The sequence below is a fragment of the Natator depressus genome, chromosome 1 (genome assembly GCF_965152275.1).
Source record: "Natator depressus isolate rNatDep1 chromosome 1, rNatDep2.hap1, whole genome shotgun sequence".
Lineage (NCBI taxonomy): Eukaryota > Metazoa > Chordata > Testudines > Cheloniidae > Natator > Natator depressus.
In genome coordinates this window covers 139,424,213-139,436,708 of record NC_134234.1, presented here as the reverse complement: position 1 = coordinate 139,436,708, position 12,496 = coordinate 139,424,213, and the positions used below count along the sequence as shown (strand labels likewise).

General features: G+C 41.9%; 1 protein-coding gene across 7 annotated transcripts in view; it reads right to left on the bottom strand.

The window, feature by feature from the left end:
- The window catches only part of CNKSR2 (connector enhancer of kinase suppressor of Ras 2), a 375,664-nt gene that overhangs the window by 261,893 nt on the left and 101,275 nt on the right, over window positions 1-12,496 (bottom strand). The window contains exon 1 of one of the 7 annotated variants that reach the window (XM_074968119.1): window positions 4,173-4,184. The exons of the other annotated variants lie outside the window; for them this stretch is intronic. Within the exon in view, the coding sequence (XP_074824220.1) occupies window positions 4,173-4,175 (3 nt within the window). The 5' untranslated portion in view covers window positions 4,176-4,184. Of the gene's footprint in view, window positions 1-4,172; window positions 4,185-12,496 lie in introns of those variants that run through there. 7 annotated transcript variants of the gene reach the window in all.

The window sequence follows — 12,496 nt, the reverse complement described above, 5'->3', positions numbered from 1 at the left end:
GATGCTCACCTGGCCACAGAGGGAATAAAATTAATTGAATTTCAGCAATACAAAAAAAAAAGTACACAGTATTTCTGACTCAGCTATCACCTTAACATTTATACCACAAATTTCAGACAATCTCATTTGAAATGTTTGCCCTAATAAACAAATCTCTGATGTGCACACTGACCTTACCAGTTTATTGAGACAGGGCTTGACCCTGCGTTTCTTGCATATCTAAAGCTCCCATTTCCAAGCGGGTTCACCATGGTAAAGTTGAAGTGTCAGTTTTAGGCATGCAAGAAATGCAAGGACTGAACCTTCACTTCTACAATTAACTCTGAGTCACATAAATACAGTAAATGACAAAGTTAACATTTTTGCGAAGAGTTACCAAGAGAGTAGGTGAAATATCCTTTTTCTGCCCCTATTTAATACAGAAAATAACTGTGGAATCCAGGATACCGATGTGATAGGATACCAATTGGTAAGTGTTGTCTTTAACAGTGTCCAAAGTATCTATCTAGAAAGGAAGCCAGATACCTATAAGTAAATTTTCTTCAGATTTAACTCCAAAATATGATTGCCACCCAACTCTGGTCCTCACAGCGTCCACAGCCATTCCACTAGGGTCTGTGAATAATCATTTCACCTCATTTGGTGGCAGAGGTCTATTATTCCAGGCAGCACATGGCTCTCTCATTCAGGTGCCTTTCCCAGGCCCTTACCAGAAAAGACTTAGAAGCCATAGTTGTTTCTCTTCAGCACTCTAAGCAGAGAGATTCCCTGTTCTCTCACCCAGACTGACCACAGGACCTGCCTTTTATCTCCTGCTTCTCTTCTCAGGCTTTGCTCAATATTGCCTATCCTAAATGTTCAAAAACCAAGCGGCACACCCAAATATCATGAGATTGGCTTAAAAATCTCTCTCTCTCTTTTTTTTAATTAAAATATACAATTGGGGCTCATTTATTTGCTTTCTAGTTATTGTCTTTAAGGTGCACTGAGATTATATTTTTTATGTTTTTCTCTCCAACCATGATTGCTAAAAACTTTTTTAATGTGAAAGCTGACAGTTCATATATTCATGTATTCTGGGAGCTGAGGGTTTATATTACTATTTTATAAGATTTTTAAAAGCACCTCAGTGACTTGGGAAACTAAGGGTAAATTTTTCAAATAATCTGTATGATTTAGGAGTCTAAGTCCCATTTTAAAGAGCGGTTTCAGAGTAACAGCCGTGTTAGTCTGTATTCGTAAAAAGAAAAAAGAAAAGGAGTACTTGTGGCACCTTAGAGACTAACCAGTTTATTTGAGCATGAGCTTTCGTGAGCTACAGCTCACTTCATCGGATGCATAGCATATCGTGGAAACTGCAGAAGACATTATATACACACAGAGACCATGAAACAAAACTTCCTCCCACCCCACTGTCCTGCTGCTAACAGCTTATCTAAAGTGATCATCAAGGAGGGCCATTTCCAGCACAAATCCAGGTTTTCTCACCCTTCCCCCCCCCCCCAGACACACATACAAACTCACTCTCCTGCAGGTAATAGCCCATCCCTCTTTGAAACCTCTCTTTATAATGCGCATGATAATCAAGGTGGGTCATTTCCAGCACTAATCCAGGTTTTCTCACCCAGTCTTCAGAGCCCAGGTCTCACTGCAAGTCAATGAAATTTTAGATATTTTTCAAATACTGGACCATTGGTGGGTAAACTATGAATGTCTTCAGACTTGGGTTCTGGAGTGCCCAAATCATTTTTGAAAGTTGGATTTAGGCATACCAGAGCCCATTAATGACATTAATAAACACAGTATTAGAAAAGCAACCAAAAATGGATTAAAATTATGATCAAATTTACAAAATATATACATAAACACCTTATAAATTCACTGACGTCCAGGGTCAGACTGCAACTTATCCAAACTTAACTATGTCCCTTGAGGTTTGCAATTTAAAAAATTGTATTATACAGAAATAAGCTACTTTAATTTCAACAAGGTCATTCTTACCCATGATTATCTCTACTCTTAGAGAATAATATGAAACTGCTGTTGTATCACTTTTCCTAAATAGAATCAGGTTTTACGTTTCCAGTGTTCCTTTAACCTACATTTCACCTTATCACTAGCCATCATATATTCTTTGAATTATAAATGGGAAGAAAATGACAACCAGGGATAATGTTTACCCTGGAACAATTCTCATTATGAACACGGTTTTGAAATTTAAACAATGTGGATCCTAGGCAGTAAAGGTTTTAAAATATTAAATGTTATAAACCTCTGTTTCCAGTCAGTTATAGCATTCCAAAACCTTCATCATTTGGGCTATTTACTATATTTAGTTTGTGCTTGGAGGCCTGGATAAATGTTTTTGAAACTTTCAACCAAACCTTCTACCAAATATAGAGAGAGAGGCTGCAAGTGTGTGGATTTCCCTGTCCAGTCTCAATGTTTTTTATAATGTACTTTGTTTTCAAGATGGATTTGCCTGCAAATATCTGATGATAGGTTTTGGGGCTTAAGTGTACACTTTGCAAAATGGAGTTATCCACTTAAAAAGCTACTGTATTCATATTCCTCAAACTTGACCTGTTTTATAGATCTCACTGAGACTGGAAAAGTAAAAGCCTCTTTAAAAAGACACCAATTAGTAGTTTTAATGGTGTGAATACTTAAAGACAGATCATTAGTTAAGAATAGCTGACACAAACAACTATCTAGCTGAGCTGAGCTTAAGACCTACAGTTTTAGAGTTATATTTGGCAAGTTCTTACCAATTAGCACTTTAAAAAATGGAAATGAGGCATCCTCAGTGGGAAAAATTTTAAATAAGAAGCACAAAAATATTATTTTAACAGATTTATTGTTATATTTATGTGTATTTTAAGTTTCCTCAGTACAAAAAATAAATAGGACAATTCTGTATATCTCATGTAAAAATAACACTAAACTATTTCGGAAGTGATATGCAATCATATTTATTATTGTCTAAATTATAGATCATTGCCCCACTATGTTAGTTGCTGTGCACAAGAAGCTGACCTTGCTCCAAAGAGCATACAATATAAATAAACCAAAAGTGGGAGAAAGGAAGTAAAATTATCCACATTCTAGAGATGGGAAACTGTGCCATAGAGAAATTAAAAGATCTGACCAAGGTCATACAAGTAGTCTGACAGAGCTCGGGACTAGGGGCAGATCTCCCAAGCCCTGGTCCCAGTCAACCACAAGGCCATCCTGGCCTTCCATGACCCCTGTTCAGTAAGATACTTAAGCACATGTGTACCTTTAAGCACGAGTAATCCTATTAAAGCATTCAGTGGGACCATTCACATGTTTAAAGTCATGCATGTGCTCAAGGATCTTGCTAAATCAGGTCCCACATTATTAAAGTTTATTTTAATGTATAAGCACAAGAGGGCAGGGTTAAGGTTGTGAGTCAAACCCTAGCTTTTGCTAAGCTAAAATCACAGAGAATTGTTAAAGAAAGGTGCAAAGAGTCTCTTTTGGAGAATAGCATAACATACACAAAAAATAGGAATAAGGCATAAGGTATGTTTCCAGTAAATATTTTATCTTAAAGGGGCTGATTACTTTGAAGACGAACATAAAATCAGACTTCTCGGATATTCCCAATGTTTTCAGGATTTGAATCCTGAGGAAGAAGATATTCCAATCTTTTTACTGAAAAAAATCTATTAGATACTCCAGGAATGTCGAGAATGATAATGATAGAAGAGCTGCCTTTAGAATGCCTAGAAAAGCAATAAATCTTCTGGTCCTTCCAGTACCATCCTAGCCACTTGTACTACTTTACATGCAACAAAGGCTATGGAACACCTGAATCTATAGGATGAAATTCAGGCCCTACTGAAATCAATGGAAAATCTCCCATTAACTTTAACAGTAGAAGGATTTCATCCTTATCATGATAGTGCCTAAATGCCAATTGAGAGGTACTCTGCAATCCTCTGCCAAAGGTTCCTTGGGAGGGCTGCACCCTTGCATCCTCAGTTACCCTCAGGAGTGAGATATCAACTTCCATTCCCCTGCCCCCGCCTGTTGAAAATGGTGCCAGTATTCAGAATAGTGTCCCTAGGCGCTTGTATTGATCCCCCTCTGAAACACCCAACACTTTTTCCCATCTCCTCCACCCCCTTCCCCCCCGCCAAACTCACCATAGTTAGTGCTCTCGCCATGCTGTGTGCCTGCCAAGAGAAAGTGAGAAAGTGGTGTATGTAACTTGTATGACCCAAGGCTGAGAGAGTGCAGTCAACAGTTTTTCTGTCTATTGTTTCTTTAGATTCTGCAGAGGTGCCCTTGAGGGTCTCCTGCTGTGCACCAGCTGAGCAGCCCAGTCTGATAAACGGTTCCCTCAGGTGGAGTAAGGAAGACATTTTCAGGGAGTTGCGGCAATTGTCTGATGCTGCTGATAGTCTCTCTCCATGCTCTGTGTTTGTTATCAATGAAAAACTGAGAGTGGCGAGCCAGGAGAGAGGAAACAGGGACAGGAGCAGATGATACAGCTGCTCAAGGACCAAACAGATATGCTAAGGTTCCTAATTGTGCTGCAGGTGGAACACATCTGTGCTATCCTCCCCCTGCAGCCCATTCCAAACTGCCTTTCTTGCCCTCCTCAAACTCCCCACACACATTCCTCACATGTTCCTGGCTGTTGCAGTACCCCATGTGCTCCATCGTGAGGGATATGTTTCACAAAGACAGCTGGACAGACACCCAGCTGTGAGAGCCTCATTTCAAAAAGTGCTCTTCATTATCTTGTCCCTTGTAGGAAATTGAAATGTTTGCATAGATGTAGAATAAAAATGTACTTATAAAAATGAATCTTTATTTGTCTCCTACACATGGTGGTTGCTGCTGAAATTCATAGACAGTAGCAATCGGTGGATTTGCAGAGTAAAATTAATGCACTCACAGCAATCGTTACAAGGGTCATATTAAGGTGCAAGAAAGAAATGCCTGGCTCAATGCATTACAGAAAGACACATCACTGGGGCTCATTGTCAAAATGCTCCTTCAAAGCCTCCCTGATTCGAATACCCGCATTGAGCCCATCTAGCAGCCCCGTATCTGGCTGCTCAAAAGCAGCTGCAAGCCATCCACCTCAACGCTCCACCCCAGAGAAACTTTTCCCCTTAGCTTCAAAAATGTTACACAGAGCACAGCAGGCTGCTATGACCATGGGAATATTTTCCTGCTGAGGTCTAATCTGCCAAAAAGGCAGCACCGGCGACCCTTTACTCCGCCAAAGGCATATTCAACAGTTTTATTCTGCACCTGCTGACCCCACTGATGAAGCACTCCTTGCTGCAGGCAAGGTTGCTGGTTTAAGGCTTCATTAGCCATGGGGTAGGGCTGGGTCTCCCAGGATTACAACTGGAATCTTCTGATCTGGAAAGAAAATCCCTGCTTGCTGCTTTCTATATAGGCCAGCATTCCTGAAGAGGCATGTGCCATGCACTTTCCCTTACCACCCCACGTTGAGGTCGGTGATCCACCAGCACTTGCAAGACCATAGAAAAGTAGCCTTTTCTGTTGAGGTACTCGCAAGGTTGTCTGGGGCCAAAATGGGGATGGATATGCATGCCATCTATTGCCCCACTGCATTTAGGGAATCCTATTGCCTCAGAGCCATCTGCTATTTCCCGCACATTGCCCAGAGTCACAGTCCTTCATAGCAGGAAGCCATTACTGGCCCTGCACACTTGCATCACTGCAACCCCCATGGCGGACTTCCCCACTCCAAACTGATTCACGACTGACCAGAAGCAGTCTTGTGTTGCCAGCTTCCACCCAGCAATCACCACTCGATTCTCCACAGTTAGGACAGCTCTGATTTTGGTGTCTTTGCGCTAGAGGGTAGGGGGTGAGCTCCACACACAGTTCCAGGAACGTGGCTTTGCGCATCTAAAAGTTCTGCAGCCACTGCTCATCATCCTGCAATCATCAATGCAATCCCACCACTCTGTGCTTGTTTCCTGAGCCCAGTACTGATGGTCTTACTGTGTGCAGCTGCTCTGGCCAAAAGCAATCTTGAATTCTTTCTTTACATTGCACACAGCAGGGCAGACACCACGGTGTCATTATCAGATTTGCAGCTCATGAAATACTGTAGGATGAGTAATGTTCATCACAAGACTGGAAAGCAGTGCAGGATCCATGCTTTCAGACAGAGATGGGGGTGCACAGTTTACAGGGGCTGTTGAAAAGTGGCACGGAAGCCACAGAATGATAGGACAGAGCTGAGCCCACCCCCCAGGAGGCACTGCAACCCCTTCCCAGATGCAGACGACAGCGAATTGCGCAGTGGGATAGCCATCCATGGTGCACTGCTCTCTCCATCAATGGAAGAACACCAACTGTGGACATGCTCTGCTGTCACACGGCGCGTCATGTGGACGTGCAAAAGCGGTTTAATTACAGCTACAGATGATCGTCAATGTAACTTAAGTCGACTTAGCTTTGTAGTATAGACATAGCCTAAGAGACAGTCCCTACCCTGAAGCGCTTACAGCCTAAGTAGACAAGACAGATAAAGAAAGATTAGGGGAAAGGGATAGAATATAAAAGCAGAGTAAGCAATGTGAAGGAGGCAAACATTATGCTAGCAACACGATTTTTGTTTTTTAAATATTTTCAGTAGGGTTATGCTAGGAAGGGATTAGTTAGATGGAAAAACAAAGGGAGATGGTGGGGCAAATAGCCAATCAGCATATAGAGTTCAGAACGTTAGCAATGACAACGGCAGAAAGCACTCTGATAACATCAATGTCTGTCAGTCCCTGCTTCAAACGCTCTCAGGACCTGCTTTGCTGGCTTCATTCTGAGGCTGACACCTCCGTGCAGTTTCTTTCCCAGAGCCCAGCTGGCCCAGGGGAGAGGTAGGGAATGCTGCATGGGGGTCACACTGCCCCCAGAGAAGGTCTCCTCTGCATAATTCTGGATAAAAAGGATAGTGGGCAGAGTAACACCCCTGGTCTCCAGTACAGCAATTCCTACTTGAACTTCTTCAAACTGCTTGATCTACATCAAAACAGAATTGATCAAAAGAACATGTTCTGATTTTCAGCTCTAACCAGGAATAAGAGAACTAAAGCTAACAAATAAGTGAACTAGCGAAGAGGAACAGCTGACAGGGGAGTTTTGCGAGGTAGTTTAGAGGAGTAGTGGGAGAGTGGGAGGGCTAGATACACTTCCTTAACATCCTTTAAACTTAAGGCAATAAACACCCTTTGATAAAAACAAACAAACCAATGAAGGAAAGAGCTGCAGGAGTAAAAAAAAGAATGCAGGCAGAAGTCCAGCAATAGAGTGTGGGCTATCCAGTTTGCTGCACTGAATGCAGCATGTATGATTACCTGCCTTATGGGCAGGTGGTGTATGTGTGCATTCGATGCAAGGACCTCCTGGCCCTCAGAGACTGTGTACAGGCTTTGGAGGCCAGGGTGGCTGAGCTGGAGGAGCTAAGGGAGATAGAGAGGTACATAGATGCGACTTTCCAGGACACAGTAGAATGGTCCCACCCCCGGTCTCACAGCCTCTGTGCTGTTGAGGAGGAGGAAAGTCTCAGGGAAGAGAACATCAAACTCGAGCAGAGGGAAACAATCCCATATTTGGGACCCTCCTTCCAGAAGAAGCCATGGTATCCTCTCGCACTGAGGATACCTCTCCGGGGGAGGGAACTCCAGTTATTAGGAAGAGATATGTTTCAGAGTAACAGCCGTGTTAGTCTGTATTCGCAAAAAGAAAAGGAGTACTTGTGGCACCTTAGAGACTAACCAATTTATCTGAGCATGAGCTTTCGTGAGCTACAGCTCACTTCATCGGATGAAGTGAGCTGTAGCTCACGAAAGCTCATGCTCAAATAAATTGGTTAGTCTCTAAGGTGCCACAAGTACTCCTTTTCTTTTTAGGAAGAGATATGTATTAGTAATGGGAGATTCATCATTAGAAACAGGTAGCTGGGTTTGTGATGACCAGGAGAACCGCATAGTGACTTGTCTGCCGAGTGCAAAGGTTGCATCTCTCTTGAGACATCTAGACAGGCTTATGTGTTATGCTAGAGAGGAGCCAGTGATCGTGGTACATGTAGGTACCAATGACATAGGGAAGGGTAGGAGAGAGGTCCTGAAGGCCAAATTTAGGCCAAGTTCCTGAGCTAGATGGACCTTTGGTCTGGCCCAGTATGGCCGATCTTATGTTTCTTAAAACACCCTCAATCTGTTTTTATCACAATCCTGCAACTGTTCTAATAAAGTGAAGTCTGACACGTATGTGAACTAGCCTGTAAACACACAGTATTCCCACCACATTCTCTCAATGCATCACACACCTTAGTGAAGTGTCCAAAACTATCTTCTTCATAGGCTTTGCTTTTGTATTATAACAAAACATTAGCCTCAGATCAACCTTAGCTTTCCTAGGGATTCTCCCTGTCAGAAAGGAAATACTTACCAATTAGATGAGGAACCCATGATGGAAACAATTTTTAATAAGATGTTCATAATGATTATTGTAACAGGTTATTTTATTGGGTTTCTATATAAGTGTATTTTAAGTTTCCTCAGTACAAAAAATTAATAGGATTCTTCTACTGTGCATGTACAAAAACGTTACAAAAGTAAACTCTCTCAGTCCCTATTTTCTGCTCTCCAGAGAGACATTCCAAGTGGCAATAACAAGATCCCCTGGCAACTATGAGTTAGCAGAAATTATTCTGCATCTGTATGCAGTGCTGTAGCACCTAACAGGATGACTCAGCTCAACAGCCATAAATGCCCCTATTCAGGGCCATAGATTTTGATGTCCTGCTACATGACCTGTACAGCAGAATCTCAGTTACAAACACCTGTGGAATGGAGGTTGTTCATAATGCTGAAATGTTTGGGACTTTGAATAAAACATTATGGTTGTTCTTTCAAAAGTTTATAACTGAACATTAATATAACACAGCTTAGGTTAGGGTGGTTTCCTTCTTTAAAAAGCCCCACGTATCAAAGTGGTTAGTTTTTATGCTCAGAAATTAGATAAAAGATAGTGGAAACTCTGATTATTATTTTCTGTTCTGCATTGGTTAACCTGTTATTGTCAGGAATGGATTACATTTTAAAGGCACAATAGCTTTTTTTGAAGGACGTCTGCAAGGATGAGACTATAGGCATTACAGAGTCATGAAGGAGTCCCAGATTAGGTTCAAATCATATCTAACTGTGTTGAAAATTAATTACCCCTGATACAGTGCTTGGCATTACTTCTTTTAAAATATACAGTCAGATGTGATGTTTTATTTTTTCTGGTTGAAATTGTTAATTCTGCAGCAGTTCATACAGCGCCTCCTGCCCCCCAACCAGGATGAGATCTCCATTGCACTAGGCACTGTACAAGGGAGACAGTCCTTGCCCTGACAGTATATAAACTAACAAGTGTTTTCATTTTGAATTACTATGACTCTCCTCCATAGCTCCCCCCAGTACCATAGAATCTTATCTTCATGGGTTCTATACTGTTGGGTGTGTGTGTGTGTTGTTTTTTCAATCCTGCCTTTACTCCCACTGTCTAATTACTTCTAACTGATCTTCTGAAGAACATGATTCAAGAGTTAAAAAAATTAACTTCATACCTTTGTAAAACTATATTATGAGTGTGACATTAGTGACATGAACTGTGACCATATAGATCATTGTTGCAACCAGGGTCCTATGCACAAGGTCTTGTACAGAGGAGGTCAGGTGGGGTATCTATGGAAAGGTTCTAGTTTGCTGCTTATTATTATGCTGTCTGTATGTGTGTATCGTTTTTGTATTTAAAGCTATGAATATTGGCTACGTACTTGTATCTCAATGTGTTTGATTCTAAGTAGCCTCAGTGAAGCATTTGGTCAGCTTCTTGAGAAAAAACTATTCTCAGTAAGTGCCCAATCAAGAAACACTTAATTGACAATGGACTTTGGGAGACGCCAATCCACATCTGAGCTTTCCTGGGAACGTTCAAACTAATGTAAACAATGGCTTTGGCCTGCAAAATGCTGAACCATTCATGGACATGTGACTTGCCCAGGTGGCTACAAACTCCATCTTGTTGTTGTGACTTTGCACAGAAGGAAAAAGGGGTTTCCGCCCACAAGAGAGAATATAAAAGGCCCTGGAAACCGCTCTATTTTGTCTTCAGCTGGCTCAAGCGATGGCCTCTCCACCCCCAAGACATGCCTGAAAGAAACTGGAACAAAGGACAGTAACTACAGGGGTGTGAGTGATTGCTGGACACAGACTAGGAAGGAGTCCAGGCTGTGAAAGAAGATTACTGGGACATCTCTGAGGGTGAGATTCACCTGTATTCAGTTTCCTACTATATTAGGCTTAGATTTGTTGTGTTTTGTTTTGTTTCACTTGGTAAATTACTTTGTTCTGTCTATTATTACTTGGAATCACTTTAAATCCTACTTTTTATACTTAATAAAATCACATTTGCTTATTAATTAATACCTGGGGGAGCAAACAGCTGTGCATATCTCTCTGTCAGTGTTATAGAGGAAAGACAATTTATTAGTTTACCCTGTATAAGCTTTATACAGAATAGAATGGATTTATTTGGGGTTTGGATCCAATTGGGAGCTGGGTGTCTGGGTGCTAGAGACAGGAGCACTTCTTAAGCTGTTTTCAGTTAAGTCTGCAGCTTTGGGGTGCGTGGTTCAGACCTGGGTCTGTGTTGGAGCAGACTGGCGTGCCTGGCTCGACAAGGCAGGGTTCTGGAGACCCAAACTGGCAGAGAAAATGGGCTCAGAGTTAGTCTCAGCACAGGTGACAGTCCCAAGGGGGTTTCTGTGATTGAATCCATCACAATGAGATCAATTCTGAACCCAATGGAGTCAATGTGGGCTTTGCAATGATTTCAGTAGGAGCAGGATCAAGGCATTCATAGTTAAGGGTGAAGGTCAACAGGAGTAAGTATAACCTAATTTCAAATTGTCCCACAATATAATTCCTTCAGACTGATTATCATAGTTTTTTCTCTTATTACTGGCCTAACAATAAAGTTAAACATTTTCCAGGATTTTTTTAAAGAGTGCCTCCAGTAGAGCTGTGGTAGCCTGCTTATAAAATAATATTAGCATTGTAACCATTTGTTCACACCCAAGTATAAATATTACAGCCTCTTCTCCTGGAAACATAGAAAAAAGTAAAGTTAGAAAAACACCCAATGCCAATGGACACGCTTTATCAGAAATGGTGCTGTGAGAAAAATTGTTGTATCATGTCCTTTTGACTCTGCTTAGCAGTGAACACAGTCAAAGCTTCTGCAATGCAGCTGCAAAGTGATCATCTACTTTCTTAAGAAGATTACTTAAATCTCCTAGGGCCTACTTCTGGCACCTTTACTCATGCCAAATGGAACTTTACTCCACAAACTACCTCACTGATCTCAACTGCACTCTTGTGGAGTAAGATCTTTCTCTACATATGGGTGGCAGAACTGGACCCTGAACAACTTCAAGATACAAAGCCTATATAACCCTGTAATGGAAGTGGCAGAGAAGGATGTCTGAACTGCCACGATTTGCAATACCTCTGGAATCTAAGGTTTTTCTCTAGGTCTGAGATGTTTTAATAAAGATAGCCTTTGAAGTCTCCAGAGTTAATAGAAGAGTATCAGTAAAATTGACTTGCATTACAGCTCAGAAATCAGCTACTAGTTAGGACTTGTTTCAACTATGCCAGAGTTCCCAAGATGAAAGTTGGAAGATAAAGCTACTACTTAATAACACTAAAGTCCCAGAACAAAAAAAAATTAGGCCAAATAGTACAACAGCAGAAAAGTAGATGTTTAGTGTGAACAGAGTTTTCTTCAGGTTACAATAATAGCCTGCAATGCGCTGAGGAAACTATTTGTCAATGGCAGATATCCATTTCTGCGGCAGACAAATACAGAACAGTTACTTGTAATTAAAATAGAAAATGAACTAGTTAATATAATGTTTAACATATACTATATTGCACTATATATAAGACTACATTTATGTCACAGAGGTCATGGAAGTCACGGAATCGGTGACTTTCAGAGAACTCTGTGACATTCTCTGCTTCAGCCCCAGGGGCTGTTGGACTCTGGAGCTGGCAGCCAGTGAGGCCCTAGCAGGGTTCCAGCAACAGGTGACAGTGGGCCCCCTGCAAGGTTCCAGCAACAGGTGACAGACTCCTGAGGAGGCCCTCCTCAGGGTTCCAGTGACGGGTGACAGCCTCGCACAGGGGGAAGGGGATGCATCAGGTGAGCAGCTGGGAGTGTCCCATTTTCTCTTTGGGAAGTATAGTCACCCTTGAGCTCCCAGCTGCTGTGGATGGAGCCCACCCCTGCACAGCTTCCAGCTGCCGTGAGCAAAGGGGGAACCCCACAACTCCCAGCCACCATGTTGTGGGTAGGGAGAAACTATGGGGCCACAGCAGCAAAAGTCACAGACAGGTCAGAGCTTCCGTGAATTTTTGTTTCT